Source organism: Adiantum capillus-veneris, chromosome 13 (assembly GCF_014529385.1).
Source record: "Adiantum capillus-veneris isolate H3 chromosome 13, ASM1452938v2, whole genome shotgun sequence".
In the NCBI taxonomy this organism is placed as follows: Eukaryota; Viridiplantae; Streptophyta; class Polypodiopsida; order Polypodiales; family Pteridaceae; genus Adiantum; species Adiantum capillus-veneris.
This window is the reverse complement of record NC_140943.1, coordinates 44,173,918-44,198,927: the sequence shown is the minus strand read 5'-3', so window position 1 is coordinate 44,198,927 and position 25,010 is coordinate 44,173,918. Positions and strand designations below refer to the sequence as shown.

Sequence of the window (25,010 nt, the reverse complement as noted above, 5' to 3'; positions counted from 1 at the left end):
TGAAAAGACAGCCTATAAGCAATAGGAGGAGTGTGACATGAAGTGGAGTGAGGCGGGGGGATTTGAAGAGGAAGGGGGGAGCGCGTGGAGCGATGGCTGGGCGGTAGGCAGAACTGCCAATGGGGGCCAAACAGGGTGTAGGGGAAGGGCAGGGTGGAAATGGTGGGCTGCCGGGGGGGGGGGGGGGGGGCGCTTGCTGCGGGTAAGGGCAGGCAGCAGCATCGTGCAGGGAGGGGGGGTGCGCAAGAGCTGGAGAGGGGGCAGGTTCGAGGGATGGCGGTTTGCGAACAGTAGCAACGAGCGTTTAGACCGCGCTAATCTTGAAAGGGGTGCTTTGATGAACTAAGATCACATATCCAGGCAATCTCACCCATGCATGAGCTTTAGATGTTTCACAAATTACGATGCAACACAGATGATTACAGATGCAATCTCAAGACAGAGACATGAATCCCCCCATGAATACTCCCTCATAGAACTAAACTCCGGGCCATGAGATATTCAAAGGCCAAATATACAAGCAAATGCTGCCCAGACTGTAGCTTTGTCGCTTGAAGGTTTTCCATTTACATCTAAACGCTCCCTAGGAGGACGAAATACAATTAGATGCTCCCCAGACCTCAGCGTGCGTCATCCAGAGGTTTTCTAAACAACATTGAAACCAACATCAAAACCAAAATCAAGCGAAAAATCAATCGGAACCAAGACAAGTCAAAACAGCTAAATTCTATTTCAAACAAATTACAAACAGTATTCTCAAACAAAGCTCTACAGTATCTAAAATACAAAGCAATATTAAAATCATGTTGGGTTTGACTCAGTCAGAACTTGAAAGAAGATTGGCTTTTCAGTTTTGCCAAAGTGATGGTTTGATTCTAGATCTGAATGGTAGCATCGTTTTTGTCGTGCCAAGGCATGCCCAAAAGAGCGTTGCAATGCCCTAAACTCATGATGTGAAAGTCTGCCTTGCCATGGTATCCTTGGATGGTGATTGGAAGAGCACCAATGAGTGGTACAATTATATGAGTTTATCCTGTGGCTAACTCGGCCTCAAGTTCTCCAACAAAATGATCATATTTAATCTTAATCATTTTGAGGAACTTTAGATGGATGAAATTCTTGGTGGCTCCTGGGTTGAAGAAGATAAGTGCCTTGAAGCCACTGATCTTTCCATATGCTTTGCACAATTCTTTGGAACCATTGGGTGCAAAGCTGTCATAAATATGAGTGTAATTTTGGCTTTCTTAGTAGGAGGTTGTTATGGAGTGTGGACATACATAGGAGGTGTGTCCCGTTGGCCTTCTTGGTGTAGAGTTTCTCGTTGGCAAAATGTTACATGTCACGTGCGCACTGCACTTGTGCGACTTGGACAAGCTTTTGCTATAGTCTAGCATCAGTCTTAGCTTAGGACCTAGCCTGGCACTTCGTGAGCCTCTAGCATCAGGCAATTTCAGCCTGTAAGCTACATCGTTGATCTTATCAATCACTTGAAAAGGCCCATAGTAACGCATACTGAGCTTAGGGAACATCCATTCCTTGCCCTTCATCTTCTTTAACCTTGCCTTCTCAAACCTTAATAGAACCCAATCACTAGGTGATAACAACAATTCATGACGGTGACGATCAACAGCCTTTTTCTGCTTTGCTTGAGTCTTCTCCAAGGCAACTTTAATTTTCTTGTACATTTCATCCATGTTCTCAACACATCGATCCGCCTCAAAGATCTTGTCCATCCACATCTCTCCTCAAAGTAGGCCAATAAAAGAACGTCTCTACCGCTTTATCTGTCGCAACAATACCACGATGCCCTGCATACGATGGGACATGACTGTCTACCATGACCTTATGTCGCAATGGCCTAGTGACACAAAGTCTGCCATGCATTTTTATAAAATCATCTCTGAGGAGGTTGTGCTCATGATGTTACCCCTCTCGCAACTGTTCAAAAATCCTTGCGAAGTCTTCATCTGTAGCATATTGTTTCTTCATGTCTTCAAGCTCATGATGATAAGGAATTGACACAGCTGAAATTTGTGGCTTCCTTGATAACCCATCAACCACAACATTCTTCTTGCCTTCCACATGCATAATTATGAAGTGAAACATAGAAAGAATGTTTGCCCATCGCATATGCCTTTGGAATAGCTTTGAAGTATCGCAAGGTCTGATAGTCTGTTTGGACAACGAAATCCACACTTAAGAGCTAGTGCTTCCAACTAGAAAGCGCATGAATCACGGTCAAGAGCTCTTTCTTATAGACTTGCATAGTCTTCTTTGGCCCTTGCAAAATTCGGCTTTCATAAGCTACTACCCGTCCATCTTGCATTAGCATTGCTCCGATGCTACTGCCACATGCGTCACACTGGACCACAAATGACTTCCTGAGATCTGGCAAAACAATTATTGGATCTGAAGTCAACTTTTTTTTTAAGAGACTAAAAGCTGAAATCTCTTTTTGGGTCCATCTAAAAGTGACCTCTTTCTTTTGCAAAGTGTGAAGAGGTGATGCTATCTCTGCAAAACTCTTGATAAACCTTCTATAATAGGAACATAATCCCAAGAAACTTCTGACATCGTGCACAGTCTTCAAGTCTGGCCATGTCTTAATAGCTTCGACCTTTCGGGATCCATTCTGACACCATCCTTGACACTATCTGGCCAAGAAAGTGGATCTCTTCCAAGGAGAATTCACTTTTCTTAGGATTGACAAGTAACCTGTGACTGCGCAGCTCTTCGAACAGAATGGTCAAGTGACGCCTATGCTCCTCTTCATTCTTCGAATAGACTATCATGTCATCAAAGAATGTCCCAATAAATTGTTGATGCGAGCGGAAAATCCGGTCCATCATCCCGCTGAACGTGGCAGGAGCATTTGTTAAACCAAAAGGCATCACTAGGAACTCATAAAGACCAAATGTCCTTCTAAATGCAGTCTTGTGCACATCCTCTGGCCTTATACGAATTTGATGGTACCCATGAAAATTGCAGCACCCTTCATCTTCTTTAACCTTGCCTTTTCAAAGCGTAAAAGCACCCAATCACCAAGTGAATATACCACTTCACGACGGTGACGATCAGCTGCTTTCTTTTGCTTTGCTTGAGTCTTTTCTAAGGCCACTTTGACCTTCTTGTACATTTCATCCATGTCCTGAACATACTTATCTGCTTCAAATATCTTGTCCTTTGTATGCAGTATGGGAGGAACTTTCTTGCCACCTTCAACTATCTCAAAAGGTGCCTTGCCAGTTGATGAATGCACTGTATTATTGTATGCATACTCCACCAATGGCAAATACTGCTCCCACTTTCCTTTATGCTCTGACACATAGCACTTCAACAGATCTAGGACAGTAGAATTTGCCTCTTCTGACTGCCCATCTGTTTGAGGATGAAATGACGAAGAGAATTTGAGCGTGGTGCCCATATTCTCAAACAAACCTCTCTAGAACAAACTTGTCATGTGTGGATCACGGTCGCTAACAATCGACTGTGGCATGCCATGATACTTGAAAATATTGCTCAGAAACAAGCGTGCCATCTGATCTGGCTTTATCTTCTTCCTAACAGGAATAAAATGAGCCTGTTTGCTGAATCTGCAAATAATGGTCCAAATACCATCGTTTCCTGTCTGCGTTCTCGGAAGATCAAAGATAAAATCCATAGCAATACTTTCCCATGGTTTATCTGGAATAGGTAGTGGTTGCAATAACCCTGGTGTCTTTTGCCTGTCAAACTTGACCTTTTGGCATATTAGGCATTCTCGCACAAAGGCATCCACATCCCTTCTCAATGTAGGCCAATAGAAGAATGTCTCAACCGCTTTAACTGTAGCATCGATACCACGATGCCCTGCATACGGTGGGACATGACTCTCTTCCATAACTTTGCGTCGCAATGGCTTTGTGACACACAATCTGCCATGCATCATCATGAACCCGTCTTTAAGAAGATAGTGTTCATGACGTTGTCCATCCATTAGTTGCTAGAAGACCCTTGCAAAATCTTCATCATTTGCATATTGTTCTCTCATATCATCAAGTTCATGATGATAAGGAATCGACACAGCTGAAATTTGTGGCTTCCTTGACAAGGCATCAGCCACAACGTTCTTCTTGCCTTCCACATGCACAATCTGAAAATGGAACATGGACAAGATATTTGCCCATCGCATCTGCTTCTCAGATAACTTTGTCTGTGTCAAGAAGTATCGCAAGGTCTGATGGTCCGTTTGGACAACGAAATCTGCACCTAGTAGGTAGTGTTTCCAACTTAAGAGCGCATGAATCACAGCCAGTAACTCTTTCTCATAGACCTGCATGGTCATCTCTGGCCCTTGCAAAATTCTGCTCTCATAGGCTACTACCCTGCCATCTTGCATTAGCACTGCACCAATGCTACTACCGCAGGCATCACACTGGACAACAAATGACTTCCTAAGATCTGGCAACACAATGACTGGATCTGAAGTCATCTTTTCCTTTAAGAGATTAAAAGCTGAAATCTCTTTTTGTGTCCATCTAAAGGTGACTGCCTTCTTTTGAAGAGCATGTAAAGGTGAAGCAATCTCAGCGAAATTTCGGATAAACCTTCTGTAATAGGAGCATAGTCCCAAAAAGCTTCGGACATCATGCACCGTCTTCAAATTTGGCCATGACTTGATCGCCTCAACTTTCGCAGGATCCATTCTGACACCATCCTTTGAGACAAATGTATCCCAGAAAGTGAATCTCTTCCAGAAAAAACTCACTTTTCTTTGCATTGATGAGCAACCTATGACTGCGTAGCTCTTTGAACACAATGGCCAAGTGATGCCTATGCTCCTCTTCATTCTTTGAGTAGACGATCATGTCATCAAAGAATGTACCAACAAACTGCTGGTGTGGACGGAAAATTCTGTTCATCATCCTATTGAACGTAGCAGGAGCATTTGTGAGACCAAAGGGCATCACTAAAAATTCGTAGAGGCCAAACGCGTTCTAAAAGCAGTCTTGTGCACTTCCTCTGATCTAATGCGGATCTGACGGTACCCACTCATTAGATCTATCCTGCTAAACATAGCTGCTCCTTCTAATTTGTCCATAATATCATCAATTCTAGGTATAGGGAACCTATTCTTGATGGTATTCTTGTTCAGTGCACGGTAGTCGATGCACATACGCCATGAGCCATCCTTTTTCTGCACCAACAACACTGGAGAACAGAATGGAGATGAACTGGGCTGAATCAGCCCCTTTTCTAACAGCTCCTGTACTTGGCCCATTATCTCTTTCTGCTGAGCCGCACTAACCCTGTACGGAGGCTTATTTGGTGGGCTACTGCCTGGCACCAAATCTATCGCATGGTCCTCGGGTCTCTCTGGCGGTAATTGAGACGGTAATGAATCGGAAAAACAGTCACTATACTGTTGTAAAAACATTGACCTTTCTTTATCTAGTACAGATAAATTTGATTCATCACAATCTGACACTTCACGTGCAAAAACCAAGTACGCAGAAAGATGCTTTTTCATTACAGAAATAATAGCAGAAGCTGATACAGTAGGAAGACTCCCCTTTAAGCTTTACATCCAGAATGTGAGTCTTTCCCTTGCTCTGTACAGTGATCTTTTTGTTGTAGGCATCCAGGATTCCCTGTACACGAAACAACCAAGGAATACCTAACAACACATCACATCCGTCCAGTGGCATGATGTAAAATTCTTCAGCATCTACATAGGACTGGATATGTAGACGCAACTTTCCAATGATGGGTGTCACAGCCTCTGTATGGCCAGGACATGCCAAACTTGCCTCTGCTGTATACCCCATCTCTTCAGGTCTGATTCCCAACTTTGAAGCCAATTCTGGGGAAATAAAGTTGGCTTTGGCACCTGGATCAAAGAAGATAAGCACTGTTTGATCCCTGACCTTTCCCCATGCTCTGCAAAGCTCACTTGCGTCTGAATTTGGCTTGTCGCCCACCATATCTGGCACTAGACCAGCCATGGGCTTCTTTCCTTTCTTGTCTTCCTTGTCATCAGAATCAGCAGGCCTTTTCTTTGTAGGACAATTGTAAGCAATGTGGCCAAGCTGCTCACATATAAAGCATTTGTTCTCTGTCCTCAGGACCTTCTTTTGCTCTTCTGAATTGCGAGGAAAACGTCTTTTCCATTTCTTTGCTGGTCCTTTTTCTGATTCAGCCGTAGCTTTGTCTTTCCTTGCGTTGGCTGACTCCTGAGTCCCTTTAGGAGCCTCATTGGGAACGTGCTTCTTGGCTGAATTTTTCTTGCCTGATCCTGCCTTGACGCCAGTGTTAAATTCACAATCTTCTCCCTTGAGCAAACCATTGCCAGTGTTTGCTACCTCGATGAGCTGCGTCAAAGTAGTGACTTTTGTCTTCGTGCAGTACTTTCTCAATCCTTTGGGTAGGCCACAACAGTATTTTTCAATCTGTTTTGTCAATGGCACAAACCTATAGGAAGTTACTGGAAGTAGAGCTTTCCAAAACTTCCGATTGTAATCATCTAGATTTCTGCAAGTGGCAGCATTAAGCTGGTGCCATTCTGTCATGACATCTGCTTCAAAGTCATCAGATAACCATGCTGCTGCAAAAATCTGCTTGAAGTAAATCCATGTGGACGGAGCTTGCCCTTGAAGCAATAAAGTTGTCCACCATTGTCCCGCATTCCCTGTCAAGAAAGTGGCTGCCTTGCGGACCTTTGAAGCCTCTGTGAACTTTCCCCCTGCATAGGCCTTGTCAAACTGCTGGAGGAATGAGAGAGCCTTCTTCCTGTCATCAAACCCTGTAAAGGTCGTGAATGTCACACCTTTGCCACCTTCTTTGTACGGAGTTGGCCTCTCCAGCGGCGTTAGATTGTCATATGGAAGTGACTGAAACATGGGAACACTATTAGGGTTCATCTGTGTTCCTTGGCCGCTATTAACTTGACCTGGAAATGCCATATTTGGCTGCTGATTTGTAATTCCAGCCATACCAAAATTTGCCTGTGGCATCCCAAATTGGCCCTGAGTGCTCTGAAACCCTGGTTGCATACCCATGACACCATACATGGGGTTAGGCATCATCGTTTGAGCACCTACAAATACTGTTCCTGGCGTGTAAAACTGATTTCCAAGTGCATGACCAGCCATGCTCTGGAATATGGATCCACCTCCAAAATAGCCAGGGTGTACTGAAGGTGGTGGGAAGACTTGTTGCATAGCCTGTAAGTTGCTTCCCTGCCCATTAGAACCAGCTATAGGCTGCTGAAAGGTGGCGGGCTGAACTGGTACAGCTTGAAATACTGGCATCTCGGCCACCTGTTCTTGTATCCTAGGCATAGGTTGTGGAGACTGCATGTTCTCCGTCAAGTGTACAGGTGTTTCCATTGACTGTGCGGTATGAATCACCTGTGCTCGAGCCTTAACAGCCTTTTCAATATGATCCAGTGACCCAACTTGCTGAGACGGAACAGGAGGTTGCAGGAAGGCTAAAAACCTCGGGTTCTGCATTACTTGTGTGAACATAGCCACAGCAGTAGCCAACTGGGTCTTGAATATATCATCATCTGTCTGTGGTGGTCTTGAGGACTCACCCACTTCATGTGTCTGCTGACCCTGTGAAGAGGAAACCTCTTCAGTCACATCATCTGGTCTGTCAGCCATAATTGCAATTCCCTGTGTCTGGTCTATAATCCCCTGTGTCTCAAGCCCAAAACTGACCAAGGCTCACTTCTATGGGAAAAAGTGATTTAATCCCGTCGATGGAACCATGAAACCGGCCTGTTCAATCCAAAAAGGGCGGTAGACTTTACTTTAAACCTTGATTTAGCTTTCACCCATTATTAGTCGTCTATTTTACCTGTACTTTCAAGACACAACAAAGGGGAGAGGGATACAGGCTGCTAGATTGCACCTGTATGAGTAGACAGACACCAGATTGGCCCCTAACTTAGGCGCCCCTTTCGGTATTTCTTTATTGTTCAAAAGAGGGAATAAACACTGTGGTTTCTACAAGCTGCCCCGCACAAACTCGGCTGAATTTCCACTGTTCCAGCTCGATTTCGGCAGCATAACTGTACTAGAACCCTTCACAGTCAGTATTCCCACGCATTGACTGACTTTCCCGACGCATACGGGCACTTTGCAAAACCTGGCGAGGATCTGCAGCACGCTGAATTCTCTGTTTTCAGCCCTGAAAATGCGCCAGATCATCTGTACAGCGGTCCCCTTGCGTCCCCGAACCTCTTGGGGGTATTAGGGTCCGTTTAGGGCCAAAACCCTAAACCTGCAAAAATACACAGCAGGCTGTAATTTACTGTTTCGGGCTCCGTTTCGCATGCCGGTCGCATCCGTAGCAAGTCCTCGAGCTCCCGCACCTGTAGGGCTACTTGCCCTTTGAATCGGACGAGATTTCTGGCGTGAAATTTCTTCGAATTCACCTGTACCTGCGGGGGATTAGCCGCTAGCTAATCCAGTACCTGTGCAAGAGGCTCTTGCCTCGGCAATCGCGCATGAACCCACACAACTGTACATTGGTCAAATGAAGAGCCCACTAGAGGGGCATAACATACTGCCAAAGGGGAGAGAGAGGGTAGTGCGTAGCGTGCAGGGCATCACTCCTGGCACCGCACTGTGCATAAGAGGGAAAGCAAGCACTCCATAGCTCTTTACCTATGACAAAAACTGAAAATGAGGCTCTCCCCCTCCTAAATTCAGCGCCACTTCTTGATGCATGAGGCAAGTGCACCAGAAGGTGCCACTTGGCACATTTATAAGCATTTTCCCGTTTCGGGGTTGCCGTCTAAAAATATCCCAACTGGTTGCCCAGTTGACTTCACGGCAGAGTAAGAAAATGTTCCCCTTGTCATTCCGGCGGTAATGACGTCAACACATTTTCAGGTCCCAAAATAGCAGTTCCCTAAATTTTAGGAGATGCTGCCATTGTATCTTTCTAGGTCATCCGACCCTCTTTGTACACTGCGGCCACATCCAGAACTGAAATGTAGCCTCTGTAGCAAAGGATTCCACTTTGGCTAGTCAATGACCCCACTTGGCTAACCATAGTCCTTGTCCAACCTTAGTGCTCTCTTGCCCTCAGGCCTGGACTCCCTCTGGACAGTTCCACACTAGCTATGCAATGCAGGGCAGTTAGATTTCCCGAGGGGTGTTTCCAAAAAGTGAAAGTAAATAGATAATAAGAAAGAAATCAACAAAAAGGATAGATAGTAGTCACACGCTTGTGACACCTTCTCTAATAACTCCTCAACCTGGCCCATAATCTCTTTCTGCTGCGCCGTGCTAACCCTGTAGGGAGGTCTATTTGGTGGGCTACACCCTAGCATCAAATCTATCCGATGGTCCTCAGATCTCTCTGGCGGCAATTGCGACGGTAATGAGTAAGAAAACAAGTCATTAAACTCTCGTAAAAATGCTGACCTTTCTTTATCTAACACAGATAAATTTGACTGACAATTATCTGAGACATCACGTGCAAAAATCAAGTACACAGAAAGATGATTCTTTATTACAGAAGTGATAGCCGAAGCAGATACAATAGAGACAGACTCCCTTTGAGCTTTACATCCAAAACATGAGTTTTGTCCCTATGCTGAAGGGTGATCGTCTTACCGAAGGTATCCAGTACGCCATGTACTCTGAACATCCAGGGAATTCCAAGTAGCACATCGCACCCTTCCAATGGCATGATATAGAATTCTTCCGTGTCCACATACAATTGAATATGCAGACGCAACTTTCCAATGGTGGGAGTAACAAACTTTGAGTGGCAACGACATGCCAACCTTGCCTCTGCCGTGTGCCCCATCTCTTCAGCTCTGATGCCCAGCGTCATAGCTAACTCTGGTGAGATAAAGTTTGCTTTGGCACTTGGATCAAAGAAGATGAGTGCTGTCTGATCTCTGACTTTACCCCATGCTTTGCATAACTTGCTGGCATCTGTACTGGGCTGTCACCCACCATATCCGACACGAAACCGACCGTGGGTTTAGGCTTCTTTCCTTGCTGGCCCTCTTTATTATCTGAGTCAGCTGGTCTTGTCCTTTGTGGACAATTGGCAGCAAAGTGACCAGGCTGCTCGCATGTAAAGCATTTATTTTCAGCCATTAAGACCTTCTTTTCCTTGAGCAACTTACGCACAAAAGGCTTCCTTTTCTGTTTCTTTGCCTGCACTCCAGAAGTCCCGGCTGAGTCCTTATCCTTGTTGGCCTTTTCTGACCCCTGTGACGTTTCAGGAGCCATTTTCACAAAGGGCTTCTTCAATGAATTTTTCTTCTGCTGCCCCCTTTTTTAGTTGCTCTGAAACGCACTGTCCTCTCCTCTCAACAAGGCAAGACTAGTGTTAGCAACTTCCGTGAGCTGGGTGAGGGTAGCCACTCTTTTCTTGGTACAGTAGTCCCAGCCCTATCTGTGTTTTTGAAAGGGAAAAGATTTTGCAGCCAAGCAAGGCTTGTTGCAGAGCTGTGATTGCTCCATGAGAAGGCCTCCAAAATGTTACTGTTGTTGTACAGGTGGCCCACTAATAAAGGAGTTTCCACCCCATAAATCGGGTCAATTACTTTTTTAAAGTCACCAAATGCAAGTGTTATTTGTGAGGTTAATTGCATAAGTTGGAATTTTATAAACACGTGAATATAAAAGAACAGCTGTTGTCCAATGGAGCATCTCGTTGTAATACACAGTACTTTTCTGCACGTAGTAGCCTAAAGTCATTCAAAAGTATGCACTTTTCTATTTTATACTTCAGGCACATCAAAGAACGAATGGTAGTTGAAAGTTTGACAACCGTCCATGGCAGTTATCTTGTGGGTGAGCTTATAATACTTGCAATTTTGCCAAAGGAGCCCCAGTTCTAAGTCAGAAATGCACTGCTTGCGTGTTCTTTTGACCTTCATCTTCTCATGCAATTTCGCTGCTCCCTAATTAGCCAATTTCCTTTTTTTTTGACAGGGAGTGTCCAAATTTAAAGACTTTGCAAATGCAATATCAGTGCATCTTGTCGAGTGCAGCCCCACTCTACGCACAATCCAACAGAAAACACTAAGGGTGCCTATGGAAGAGCAGCATCAGAGCACAACTACAAATGATAATTCTCCATCTCAAGGGAATGTATGTGCCTTCAAGAGAATGACTAGCACTTTATTCAGCTCAACTATTTCATGGCATACTGACTTGGAGCATGTGCCTTGTGGAGGTAAGACGACTCAATGTTGTTGTTTACATTTTTATCTATATTCCTTTGATTATAATCATCAATTTTCTTTGTTAAGTGAGTTGATAGGATTTGGAAGTTAAGGGAATTTTTTAATACCCTATATTTATATTAGAGGACACATTACCTGATTTTTCTTGCTTAGCTTGATTCAATATCTCTATTTGGACTTGTGGTGGTTGCAGTACCAACTATTATCATTGGTCACGAGTTTTTTGATGCACTGCCAATACATCAATTTCAGGTAAAGTGAATTCGGGTACCCTGACAGTGTCTTTTTGTAAACAAAAACCACAAGACTTTTGAGATTCCAGTGTGCAGAGGGGTCTTTATTAGGAAGCTTTGAAGCTTCATGTGAGCTCAAATAGAAAACTGGTGTTATTTGCAGAAAAGCTCTCGAGGGTGGCGTGAGAAGCTGGTGGACGTGGATGAATCATCTGAGTAAGATAAAAAACTTCACTACTTTTAAGTGTGAAGGATGAAGAGCACAAAATAAATGTTTTGGAGCCCCTTTTTAGGCTTGGATTGCGTTTTGTGCTTTCGCCTGGGCCTACAGCAGCAAGCACACTTTATCTAGCAAAACGCTTCAAGTGGGCTCCTCTTGAAGAAAAAGAATCACTTAATCATGCTGAAGTTTGCCCTCAAGCTTTGAAAGTGACCCATGAGATTGCAAAGCGTGTTGGACAAGATGGTGGTGGTGCTCTAATTATTGACTATGGAGAAGACAAAATAGTATCAGATAGTCTTCAGGTGAAGCTCATTCTTTTTCTGAAATGAAATATCTGCATCTGTATCTTCACACTATATTATCACATTGTCTGCTTTATCGTTGGTTTTTTCCTAGAATGAGTTCATATGTTTGTATGAGGGAACATGATGCTCGTGTTGTATAGGATATTTGCAATGTGAGATCTGTCTCAAGGAATGAATACTGGAAGGCTTGCCTTCTATCATGTTGTGCTAGACTCTTCAGCATGGTTAAAGTTTGATATGTACCCGTGGCCTCACACAACATGGTAGTTTGGGTGCTCAATCCATATATGAATAAGTTACCACCCCAATGTCAGGGATCTGTAGAGATTGCGAGTCAAGGTTATGATGCGTGAGGTCCAGGTTGACCTGTGCTTAATTGATGTTTTCATTGCTTCATGTTGGATGCTTCGTACAGGAGTAATGTCTTAGCTTAGATGCTTGGTTAGGAACTTCGTTTGGGGAGGTTCAAATGGCACTCACGATACTAGAGCACAGGTTAGATGGTCTACGATCATCCTTCCTAGGGCCACCTAGGCAGAGGGTGGCTTGGATATCATTGATCTAGAGATGCAGAGTAGTGCACTGTTTTGTTTTTCGAGAAAAGAAAATCTTTCCATTAAAAAACACCTCAAGGACAAAGACCCAAAAGTAAAATCACATCAAAGTAATACAACAGAGAATGAACCATAAATGGTATCACCAAAAGATAAAAGTCCTAGGGCAATCTAAAGTACAAGATTGCCTCAAATCAAGGCTAAGAATGGGGATTAAGCCTAGACGACCTCCTAGGCTTAACGGTCTTCGAAGCCTTCTCCTCAACAGACTTGTTAGCACTTTCTGCCAAAGAAGGAAAATGCCGCTCGTAAGCTGAATTTATACCTTCAGAACTTCTGCTGATGTCCAAATCAGTGCCTTGAGCCTTGAGGACCAGGTGGTGGATCATGGAGAGGTGTTGAGGTCCGAGGAAGTATCCGAAGAGGGAAGAGAAAGAGGAACTCTGCGTCTATACACAAGCTTTGGAGCGTCTGTCCTTCGAGCTGGTCCTCTTATTTTCTTCGCTTCCTTCTTCTTGGCTTGGTTTGCTTCATTCTTTTCCTTTCACTAACACCTTCCAATCCCCTGTTTGCATGAAGTGCCTCTTGTTTTGATGCGTGTTGCCTTTGATCACAGGAGGTATCCTCCGATGGGTACAAACTGTAACATGGTCCTTCTTGCCACAAACAAAGCAATGGCCAGGAAGACCAATGAAGAATACTTCTTGCAAGATTTCTCCCCCATGGATAGTCGGGAGAAAAATGAATTGCGGAGGATTCTTGTCGTGTACGCATTGCACTTGAGCCAAGTGGACAAGCTACTGCTATAGTTTAGCATTAGGCCAAAAGTAAGTGCCTTGACACATCAGGCACTAACAAGTACTTGGAGCAAGGTGGACTACCAGAGAATTTGAGCAGAGCCAGCATACGATCGATTCAGCACGAATTAAAAAATTATACTATTATTGAAAACCAACTTTATCCAAAAGGGATGGATGATAACTTAAGAATTTGTGCTGCAAAACATGAGTATCTGTCCATCTTGAGCAAGCCCATGCTGGTCTAGCAAGAAGACACTTTTTGGCAGAAAAACGGTAAAAGCAATACTCCTAGCAAAGATTTGGTGGCTCACTCTGTTCATGGATACTAAATATTACGTGGAGCGATGCGACATGTGCCAACGTATTAAAGTATTGGTGCGACCCGATGACATGCCGTTGAGACCCATAGTGGGAGCACACACTTTTCCCAAATGGGGAATAAACTTCGTAGGGCCTATGTAACAGACTTGGACACTCCAAGTCAAGAATCAACCACGACAGCACCAAATAACCACTTCAAAACAATTCAGAGATCACAATAGATTTGCACTGGCACGGCGGAGTTCCGTGCCTAGAGATATTGGCCCCAAAGACTGGCGCCCCTTTCGGTATTTCTTTTTGTATTAATCAATTCAAAGTACAAGAGGGTGGGTTGGGATTCACTCTCAGACTCTGCGTCCAGATGCTCTGAGAAGTGAGGCCCTCACCACTAATTTAAAGGTTACAAGGGATGCCCAAAAGCAGAGCCCCAAAAGCTTCAAAATCAAAAACCTTGAAAGCAAAAGCTCTTTTCCCTCTCACAGAGAGTTTCTGAAAGCAAAAGCATTCTCTCTCTCTCTCTTTCTCATTCAGTAGAGAAAAAGAGAAATTTGCGTCGCTCATCATTTTCAATTTTCTTTTTGTTTTTTAGCCTCCGCGATTTCCGGAAATTAGGGTTTGCAGGAATTTTAGGGTTTCTGGCAGAAATTAGGGTTTTTGCTGTCCGCCACGTCATCACTTTGTGACATACCCCCCTCTTGAAAGCATTCTAATCGACCGTGATTACGCTTGCAAAACCGACAAAAGCCATAAACCGTATAAGCAGACACTGACTGTTAGTACCTACGTACTAGGAACACACATCTAGCACATGTACAAAATCGACAGTCACATCACACGACATCACAGGACATCACCAGACATCATAGGACATCACATGACATTCAACATTCATTCGGATCTTACACCATGATTTATCGGCAATGTAGCTAGCAATCACATCTAGGTCCAATCGGGACCTCATCGATGTCCGATTGACTAACCCCTATTGCAACCATGTCTATTCGAGATCAATCAGACCAAAATGCTGCAGTCATTTCGTCTATCAGTTCCTGCACTCACAAGAAGTCAAGAACAAATCAGTATCATAATCAGGAATTCCATTTCATAAAGTCATCCAGCAGAATACTGTCAGCTCTCAGTATTCCTGAAGCTCATAGAGACATGAGTGACTTTAGTATCAAAATCCAGGCATCTGTTGACAAGGGAGTGGAGTGACTCCCCTCTTGTGCATCCCACTGCACCAGATCTCCGGCCAAGCTGAATTCTGGGTTCTGTTTGGAGTAGACTATACTAAACCAAAACACGAGGTAAAGTTTCACAATCCGAGGAGTATCTGCTAGGTCCTCCTCCTCCATCCACTTCGCATCAAATGCAGGAAAGTTCTTGAACTTAACCAAGAACCGCCTTGGGACTTTACTTTTCTTCGTATCATTATGTGCCAAAATCTGTTCAGAAACAAGGATCTCCTCGTTTTCTTCCACTTCGGGTTGCTCATCAGGCTCCCCATCATCAGGCACATCACCCTTAACAGGTTTCAAGAGACTCACATGCAATGCATTGTTAATCCTCCAAGTATTTGGCAGTTTCAATCGGAAGGAGACATCATTTATCTTGTCAGTGATCTGGGAAGGTCTGTAGTATCGCATACAAAGCTTTGGAAAACGCCTCTCCTTTCCCTGTTTCTTTCGTGGGCGTGCCTTCTCAAAACGTAAGAGCACCCCATCATCCTCCTCCTACAAAGTCTAGCAAACCTTGGCAATAGCTGTATCCAAACCTCGCGAATATTCATCCGCTTCAAATATCTAATCTTTCGTGCTCAGGAAGGATGGAACCTTCGTAGCACTTTCAACAATCTCACATGGCGTCTTCCCCGTGGAAGAGTGTATCGTGTTATTGTAGGCAAATTCCACCAAAGGTAAGTTCTTTTCCCATTGAGTCTTCTGATCCGAGATACAAGACTTCAATAAATCTAAAACCACTGAATTGGCAATCTCAGATTGCGCGTCAGTCTGCAAGTGGAACTATGACGAGAACTGCAACCGCGTGCCAATGTTCTCCCAAATTGCCTTCCAAAACAAACTCATAAATCTGGGGTCTCTGTCGGAGACAATCGTCTCAGACGTGCCATGTAATCGGAAAATTATCGTGATCATTCTGTGTAATCGGGAGATCAAAAATGAAATCCATTTCAATACTTTCCCAAGGGTGGGTGGGTATGGGTAAAAGGGTGTAACAATCCCTGTGTCTTATGCCTGTCAAACTTGACCTTCTGGCATACTGCGCACAACTCTTCCACGTCCTTTTTGAGTCACGGCCAAAAGAACTATCTCTCTACCCCTTTCATGGTGGTAGCAATGCCGCGGTGACCCGTAAAAGGTGGACAGTGACATTCAGTCATAACCTTACCCCTCAACGGCTATGTAACGCACAACATAGTCTTTCTCATCAAGTAGCCTTCCCGAAGGGAGTATCCCGCTACTGTCTCCCCATCCCGTATCCGTGTGAAAATATCTGCGAAATTTGTATCTGTGGCATACTGATCGACCATATCCTCGAAGCTCCTATGATGTATTGCGGAAAAAGCCAGAACCAACGGTTTCCGAGACAAAGCATCTGCCACCACATTTTTTTACCCTGCACATGGACAATCTGGAAGTGGAACTGTGACAAGATGTTCGCCCACCGTATCTGCTTTTCCGAAAGTTGCTTCTGTGACAAGAAGTAGCGCAAACTCTGATGGTCTGTAAAGACAGTAAAATCTGCTCCGAGTAGGTAATGCCGCCACTGAGTAAGAGCATGGATAACCGCCAAAAGCTCTTTCTCATAGATCTGTGCTGTTATCTCCGGCCTAGAGAACAAACGGCTCTCGTAAGCGTCAAGACCGCACCCAGACTACGACCACAAGCATCACAATATACTTCATTTGACTTCTGCAAGTCCGGCAAAGTCAAAATAGGTCTCGTTGTCAATCTCTCTTTCAATGTCCAAAAGGCAGTCACCTCTGTGGGTCCCCACGAAAAAGGTACTCCTTTCTGTGTCAAGGTATGCAAAGGGGAAGCAACCTCTGCAAACTTTCGTATGAACCGCTTGTAGTACAAACACAGTCCCAAGAAGCTTCTAACTTCATGGACATTCCTCAAGTCGGGCCAATCACAGAAAGTGTCTATCTTGGCCGGATCCATTTGCACTCTTGCTGCTGACACAATGTGTCCCAAAAAGTGTATCTCTGGTAGGAAAAATTCACTTTTCTTTGCATTAATCACTAACTTGTGATCTCGTAATGCCTGAAAGACCTGAAGCAGATGATCTCTGTGTTCTGCCTCATTCTTGGAGAAAACAATGATGTCATCAAAGAAAGTGCCAACAAATAGCCTGTACTCTCGAAAAATCCTGTCTATCATCGGGTTAAATGTCACAGGAGCATTGGTTAAGCAAAAGGCATCACCAAAAACTCAAATAACCCAAAAGTCGTCCTAAAAGCTGTCTTGTAGACGTCTCCCCGCGCTATCCTGATTTGATGATATCCACTCTTCAAGTCAATCCTGCTAAAGCACGAGGATCCGTGTAACCTGTCGAGTATATCATCGATCCTAGGAATCGGAAATCTGTTCTTAATGGTGATTTCGTTGAGAGTGCTATAATCCAAGATCCGTCTTTCTTCAAAACCAACAACACTGGAGAGCAATACGGTGATGTACTAGGCTGGACAAGACCCTTTTCCAAGAGGTCTTTCATTGGGTTCATAATCTTCTCATTCTGTACTCGGCTCACACGGTAAGGTGGCCAATTCGGTGGCGTGCTTCCAGGTATCAGATCAATGGTTTGATCTTCAGGCCCTCTGAAAAGCAATCAGCATGAGTGTGGAGAAAAATCTTGGCATTCTCTTGATCAGGTCAAAACATATTCAACCTTAATCCATCGTTTAGGTCTCTCCCAAAAGAATGAGTAAGAAACTGAAGTTCATCAAGTACAATCTCTAAGCCCTTCATTTATCAAAGTCGCTTTCTCAGCCCGGTAGTCAACCACGGCTAAGTTCTTGTGGTACCAAGGGATCTTGAGTAGAACATCACTCGCGTGCCCTGAACACCCTCGTCATTGCAAACGAAGTTTGCAAATGCTCGGTGTAATGGCAACATCCCATCCGGGTGCCAGTCGAACTACCTCCGCCTGTGGCATTAGTCTGTCGGGCGTAATTCCAAATCGAGCCGCCAATTTCAAGTGAAAAGAAGTTGGCCTTGGCTCCTTCAAAAGAGCTTCCTGATCCTTCACTTTGCCCCAAAAGCGGCAAAGTCTGTACTTTCATTCATTAGATTCGGTGCAGGTCCCACGCCATGTGGTACCAGTTATGCTTTTCTATCTGCCTTTTCTGCCACATTGCTTAGCTACTCTCGAACTCTTAGGCCTGGCGTCATCTTTATCATTCTGTTCTTTCTCTGCCTTTTTAGGGCACTTGAAGGAGATGTGTCCCTGTTCCCCGCATCCAAAACACTTCCCCTCTCTAATGAAGCGAGCTCGCTTCTCAGGAGTAAGCTTGGGTCGTGCATCCTTTTTCTCTGGGTTGCTCTTTTTCTTTCTACTTTCATTCCCAGAAGTCTGTTTGGCTCGTTGTGTCATGGCCTCATCTGTGGGGTAGGTCAGACTGCCAGAGTGAATGACAAAGCCCCGCTTTGCATGACTCGTCAACTCCTGAATAGAAGCTGACTTCTGTTCCAAGCAGTGATCTCGGATCTCTGTAGGTAGACCCAAGGTAAACCGCGCAATCTGTTCTCTGAATGAGATCTTCTTGAATGAAGAGGCGGGTAGAAAAGAGCTCCAGAATCTTTTTTTTTTTTTCCGAGAAAAAGATCCTTCTATTAGTTAATGAAAACTGCTCATAGGAATACATCCACCTCTGCAAGAGAGGGCTACAACAAGCATGATGGGGAGAATTTCCCAATGAAAAAACAGCATATATACAATGAGGCTAAATCAAGAGATGGGAGGAGGGAAGAGCCACACAGGTGGACAGTAGTGCCATCTGAGCACCCCCTGGACTATGGTGTAGACAGGCCCAAGGCGCCAGAGTCGAAGGAAAGCCTCGTGGCGCTCCCGCATGTGGTCGGAGCTACCCTCTAGTCCCTCAAGCTGTCCTCTGAGAGTATGGATCAGCTCTAGCCAAAAGTCACGAACAGTCTCTGCTGGTGGCACAAGGCGAGCCTCAAAGATGCGGAAACAGCGGGCCCGCCAGATGAACCAAAGTGTCTGGCCACTGATGAGCTCCCAACACTCCTCTCTCTCACTGCACCACTCCTGTGGAGTAAGCTCTGTAGCAGGCTTGAGTGTAGGTCGCCCCCCCTGCATCACTATCATCCTGCTGGTGGAAGATAGCTCCAACTGAAGTGTCGGACCCGTGAGGGTGGACCAAGCCGCTGCCCCCCAAGTGTACTGTCGAGCCGTGGAGAGGGCAGGCATCAGCCAAAGAACTCGTAGCCACACCGCTGGGCCGAGGGACAGTGCCAAAGACAATGACGCTGATTCTCCACCAACTGGTCACAGGCTGTACATGCAGCCGAGAGACCACTATGCACAAGCTAGCTCCCTACTGCTGTGGCTCTGTGTGCAACCAGCCACTGAAACAAAGTGACGCGCCTCGGCTGTTTGGAGTCCCACAGCCTCTGCCAAAAGGCTGCAAGGAACTCGACTGTGAGGCCCTCCTCTTGCCAATGACGTGCTGCAGCGGGGCGGGCCTCTCTCTGTGCTGCAAGTATATGACGTCCAAGCCGAACAATGTACTGAAAGAAGGGGACTTCTGGGCGGTCTGCCGAAGAGAAGGGGTCCCTCCATAGCCACTCACCAGGATCCCACTGTACTCGTGCCAGTGGACAATACTCCCAAGCCCATAGCCTCCAGTGTCCTGTGTGAAGAGCTGCTGGGTCAGGGTCTATGACGCAAGTCCTCCCGAAGATGCCCACTACTCGGATCCTCTGGAAACAGCACTCTGCTACTTGCGGGGCCTCTACTGCAACTCGCTGTAGTCGAGCCAAAGACTCCTGGAGAAAAAAGTTGCTAAGCTGAGCTAGGCCTAAGGCCACTCTGTCGGCAGATAGAGCCTGGCTGTCCATGCCCTCTGTCCAGAGAGCCTCTACCCTCTCTCTGAGCGCGCTGAGTCCAACAAGATCCGCTCTGGGATGCGAAGCATCGTGCTCCCACTCTGCCTGTCTGCCACTGTGAGGATCACTGGTGCATGGTCTGAGAAGGATGTCCCTGCCAGGATGCCCACTGATCCCCCTAGTCACTGAAGTGGTCACTAGTGTAGAAGCGATCTATCCGCGATAGATTCACTCCTCCCACTCTGCGGTCCGATCTAGAGAAGGCAAGACTCTGGAGGCCTCACAAAGCCAGAGTGCTGCCATGTATCCGAGACCCTCAAAGTCATACACAACCTCTCCCAAGCTGCTAACTCGACTCCATGAACAGTAGCATGGCTGCCTCCAATCCTGTCAGAAGGGTCCTCCAAGATGTTGAAGTCCCCTCCTACACACCAATGGTCAGCCTGTGGCAAAGACTCAACAATCTGTGACCAAAACTCTACACGAGCACTCGCCACATTGGGCGCATAGATGTTCAGGAAGCCCACAAGGGCACCCTGAACCTGCATAGTAATCCACTGAGCCCTGCCTGGCACAATAATCCCTCTTCCCACAATGGCCTGCTGCAATGAGTCCGCAATAGTCATACATACCCCACCCTGGATGCCTCCAGGTCCAAAAGCAGCTGGCAAAAGGTATCATATCGTCCACGCAAAATTTGACCACATCATCGAATGCGGCTCTCAGACAGATGGTGCTCCTGAAGCATAAGGAGATCAATCTCTCCTCCCACAAGGCAACGCTGAAGCTCCTGACGCAATCGGCCCCGCTGTCGCGCTGAACTGGGGCCCACCTAGTCCCTGCACGTTCCATGAGACGATCCTAATGGGGAGCGAGAGAGAACAAATACTGCCGCAGCAGCAAGACGGGCTATCTTCGAGGGTGGCTTGGATGGGGAGTAATCCGCATCCGAACGTCCTCTAGATAGGCGAGACTGCAGTGAGTGCCTAGCCCAAGCCCAAGCAGAGCGAGCCGTGCATAAAGCAACCTCCTCTGTCCAGGAGTCCTCATGAATGTATACATAGCAAGGCAAACACTGCGTATCAACAAAGAAGTACACCACAATGTGCCTACATCCTGCTGAGTCTGGTGGTGTCACCGCAAAATTGGCCAGTGGCCACAGAGTCTGCAACAAATCTGTAACTCCAAGTTCTCGCATGTGGTGAGAGAACTCGAAAACCTGTGTATACAACGATCCCACCACTGAGTCGAGGGACCACTCTGTCTCGGTCCTACCAGAGAGGGGGAAGGAGAAACGAATTGCTGAGTCGAAGGCCTCTGTCCCCCTAGCGGTGAGGAACAAAGCATGGACCCTGAAGCAAGCTGCCTCGTGGTCTGCTGCGGAATTGCCGAGAAAGCGAGTGAACCCGTAGTTGAAGAAATCTTAACGGCGTCGGAGGTCAATGCTCGTCAGGCCACGAGGGATAGCTGCAAGGGAAGATGTCTGAATCTGTAGAGGGGGCCGCAAGAAGGGCTGACCCTCTCGCGCTAGGCGACTCGTGGCAAAGGCGCTGCCAAGAGATCTCCTAGCCGCCAGCGAGGGACCAGTCTCCCGAGACGACTGTGGAATTGGAGCAGGAGGGGGGAGAGAAGGAGGTGGGGGGCCGGGGGGGGGCGGAGGGGAGGAAAAGCGGGGTGGGGCGAAAGAGGTAGAGGGGCGAGGTGGGGAGTGTACGGGAGCAGAGGGCGGGGGGGAGGATGAGGAGGAGGAGGGGAACTCTAAAGGGAGGGCGGCTGGTGAGGGTGAAGCAGGGGTGGAGGCTGGCGTAGGGGGCTCCTCCTACTCAAGAGGACCAAAGCGGTTCCCCGTGGGAACCCACTGCTGCTGAGTAGGCACCTGAGGGCCACTCTGAGTGCCAGGCTGTCGTTGTGGCCCCTGGCGTCGACGGCCACGGGCCTGCTACCACCCCTCCTCCGTTGGGCCCCAGGCTCGGAGGGCGGCTCTCAATCTGTGCGTTGTGCCGCTCGCTGTGGCTGCGGCCCAGCCTTGGCAGGCTGGGGCTGAGACTGAGGTGCAGGTCGTGGTCTCCGCCGTGGACAGGCCTTCGCTAGGTGGCCCATCTGTCTGCAAATGAAGCACTGGTTCGGGAGACCCGAGTATTTCACACTCTGTCTAAACCAACCCCCACTCACCCGAGGCAGAAGGATGACCTTCGGGAGCGTGTGGGTATCTCTGACCAAAACTCGATCTGAGGGGATGCCAGCCGCCTTGGCAGCTACTGATGCTTCCGTACGAGGTGACTCCAGGACAGTCCCGATGGCGGAGCCAATCCTGGAGAGAAGTGGTAGGTACTCCCTCCGTAAACTCGGAAAGCAGAGTGAGATGGGGATGTCTGCCTCCTCTACTAGCACATCCGAAGTCGGGTCAAAACCATGTCGCCACTGTTGAAAGTGGGCGCGTGATGCTCGGATGGCCAGTGGACTCATAGCTATGACCTTGGAAGCCATCTCGGAGGTCTCGAACTCGATCTGGTAGTACCTCCGTTCGAGAATCTGGACATCCAAGATCTTGCCCACCTCTGCGAGAAGGCGGGCCTCTGGAGAAGGTCTCGCAGCTCTCCTCTGCTAGGACGGGTGCGGAGAATTTTGCAGATGACCGAAGTCGCCTACAAACGCTCAACCTCAGCGGCTAGGCTCGCTTGCTTCGTCGGCGATAGAGCAAGTCGAATGGTGGGCTCAGCGGGGTCGGGCTTCAGGGGCTTCGGATGAGTCCCTCTGTGGCGGAGCTGGAGCCTCCATCTGTGTCTACTGCTGTGGCGAAGAAGCGGGCGGTGAAGAGACTCTGCAACCGAGCACGCCGAGCACTGTCCGAAGAAACAGTGTTGCGAGCCAAGTGTAGGAACCTTCGGGAATGATGAAGATGGGGGGGGGGGGAGAAAGGATAAGGCAGTGAGCGAGAATTCAAGGGGCAGCGGGCGGGCGGGGGGGGGGGGGGGGGGGGGGGGGGGGGGGATGGCGGCGGGAGAAGGGGCAGCGCGAGGTGGGGGTAGCGGGCTGCTGTGCGCAAGGACAGGCGGGGCGGGCGGGCTGGGCTGGGTAGAAGCGCGCAAGGGCAGGCGGGGGACGGGTGGCAGCAAGGTGGGAGGGGGCAGCGATGGCGCAGCAGGGGGGGGGGGGCACCTTCCTTAAACTCTCGGACTTTCTTGCTTTTATCTTGGAGAAAGTCATACTGGTTGGCTTTGTAAAAATTCTTCTTGTTCGCATAAAACTTTCCGTTGTCAGAGTCTGAACTGTCCGTAGACGAGTCCTCTGTAGCAGTGTCACTCACTGGGGAGACTTAGACTTCCTTGCCTTTTTCTTGCCCTTTCCGAAGCTTTGTTTCTTGCTTCGCTTTTTGCTTTTCCTGTCGTCTTCGCTCGAGTCTGAAGAGCTAGAAGAACTGTCAGAAGAAGAAGAAGAAGAACTGGGTAGGTCTTCAAACTTGACGCGCTTCTTCAATTTCTTTGCCTTGTGAAATGTCGACCGACGACCCAAATATCCTGGGAATTCAGTGCCTTTCTTCTGCTTTTTGCCGTGCTTTTTGCCTTTCTTTTGCATGTCGAAAAGCTGAGCAAAATCCGTGCATCAACCACGTTCTCCAGTTCCTTCTCCGTATATTTCTTGGAGGCAGAAGGTTTCTTGAGAGCGGGTTTCGGGAGTGGTGTTGTGGTTCTTTGCCACTCCATCTGTACCTCTTCCAAAGAGGTCTGGGTCATATATTTTGCCATCTTTGGGTCCTTGGCAAAATTGAGCATCATCTTTGTTGCATCGCCAATCAATTGACGACACTCCATCTCTCTTTGCTCTGCCCGAGTAGGCCGAGGCGGGCCATACTCTCTGTCTGAATCTTCGTTGTGATCCCAGCCCGCATCTCCAGATGTAGAGGGAGTCGACTGATCATTGCCTGAAGCCATAGGTGTCGTGGAAAAAAATTTCGGGCATCGGATTTCCCGTAGAAGAGAAATCGGCCGTGCTCTGATACCACTGTAATAGACTTGGACACTCCAAGTCAAGAATCAACCGCGACAACACCAAATAACCACTTCAAAACAATTCACAGATCACAATAGATTTGCACTGGCCCGGCGGAGTTCCGTGCCTAGAGATATTGGCCCCAAAAACTGGTGCCCCTTTCGGTATTTCTTTTTGTATTAATCAATTCAAAGTACAAGAGAGTGGGTCGGGATTCACTCTCAGACTCTGCGTCCAGATGCTCTGAGAAGTGAGGCCCTCACCACTAATTTAAAGGTTACAAGGGATGCCCAAAAGCAGAGCCCCAAAAGCTTCAAAATCAAAAGCCCTGAAAGCAAAAGCTCTTTTCCCTCTCTCACAGAGAGTTTCTGAAAGCAAAAGCATTTTCAATTTGCGTCGATCATCATTTTTTTTTGTTTTTTTTTTGTTTTTTGTTTTTCAGCCTTTGCAATTTCCGGAAATTAGGGTTTCTAGCAGAAATTACGGTTTGCAGGAATTTTAGAGTTTTTGGCAGAAATTAGGGTTTTTGTTGTCCGCCACATCATCACTTTGTGACAGCCTATCTCACCACCGACATATAGAACGCATACTCAATACATTATTGTGGCAACCGACTATTGGAACAAATCGGTTGAGGCCAGAGAAACACAAAAATCGCAATAAGGATGAGTTAATCTGGCATTAGTGAGGTCCGGGATGGATCTAGATGCGATTACTAAATACGCTGCTGGTAGTCATTGTATGAGATTTGGAATGAATTTTTTTGTGATTGATTTGTTATGTGATGTCATGTGATGTGTCTGTCTTCTATGTACAAGTGCTAGATGTGTCGTGTCTAGTGTGTCGGTACTTAGAGTCAGGTTCTATTGAGACAGTTTATGGCCTTTGTTTATTTTGCAGGAGTAATCGAGGTCGATTACAATGCTTTCAAGTGTCTAGTGCGTCAGTACTTAGAGCCAAGTTCTATTGAGACAGTTTATGGCCTTTGTTTATTTTGCAGGAGTAATCGAGGGCGATTACAATGCTTTCAAGAGGGGGATATGCCACAAACTGATGACGTGGCATCACCCTGCGGACAGCCCAAGCTGATGCGGACAAAATTGTACAGACAAGCTGACGTGGCAGAGTGCCACGTGGTAGCAGTACGGAATTCTATAGTTCGTATTGACTTGCTAACGTGGTAGACAATTCGGATATCCGCTTTTTGCGGTGACATGCTGACATGGTAGCTGTACGGATTACCGCAACTTGCGTTGCTGCTTTTACTAGTAAATTTTTAACGAGTTGCTTTTGGG

The 25,010-nt window shown here is 46.8% G+C and overlaps 1 protein-coding gene across 2 annotated transcripts in view; it reads left to right on the top strand.

Annotated features, from left to right (window-relative positions):
- The window catches only part of LOC147443891 (NADH dehydrogenase ubiquinone complex I, assembly factor-like protein (DUF185)), a 186,642-nt gene that overhangs the window by 96,892 nt on the left and 64,740 nt on the right, over nt 1-25,010 (top strand). For both annotated transcript variants that reach the window (XM_086526696.1, XM_086526697.1), the window contains exons 5-8: nt 10,947-11,190; nt 11,394-11,452; nt 11,597-11,649; nt 11,727-11,958. In XM_086526696.1, the coding sequence (XP_086382822.1) occupies nt 10,947-11,190; nt 11,394-11,452; nt 11,597-11,649; nt 11,727-11,958 (588 nt within the window). The remainder of the gene's footprint in view (nt 1-10,946; nt 11,191-11,393; nt 11,453-11,596; nt 11,650-11,726; nt 11,959-25,010) is intronic.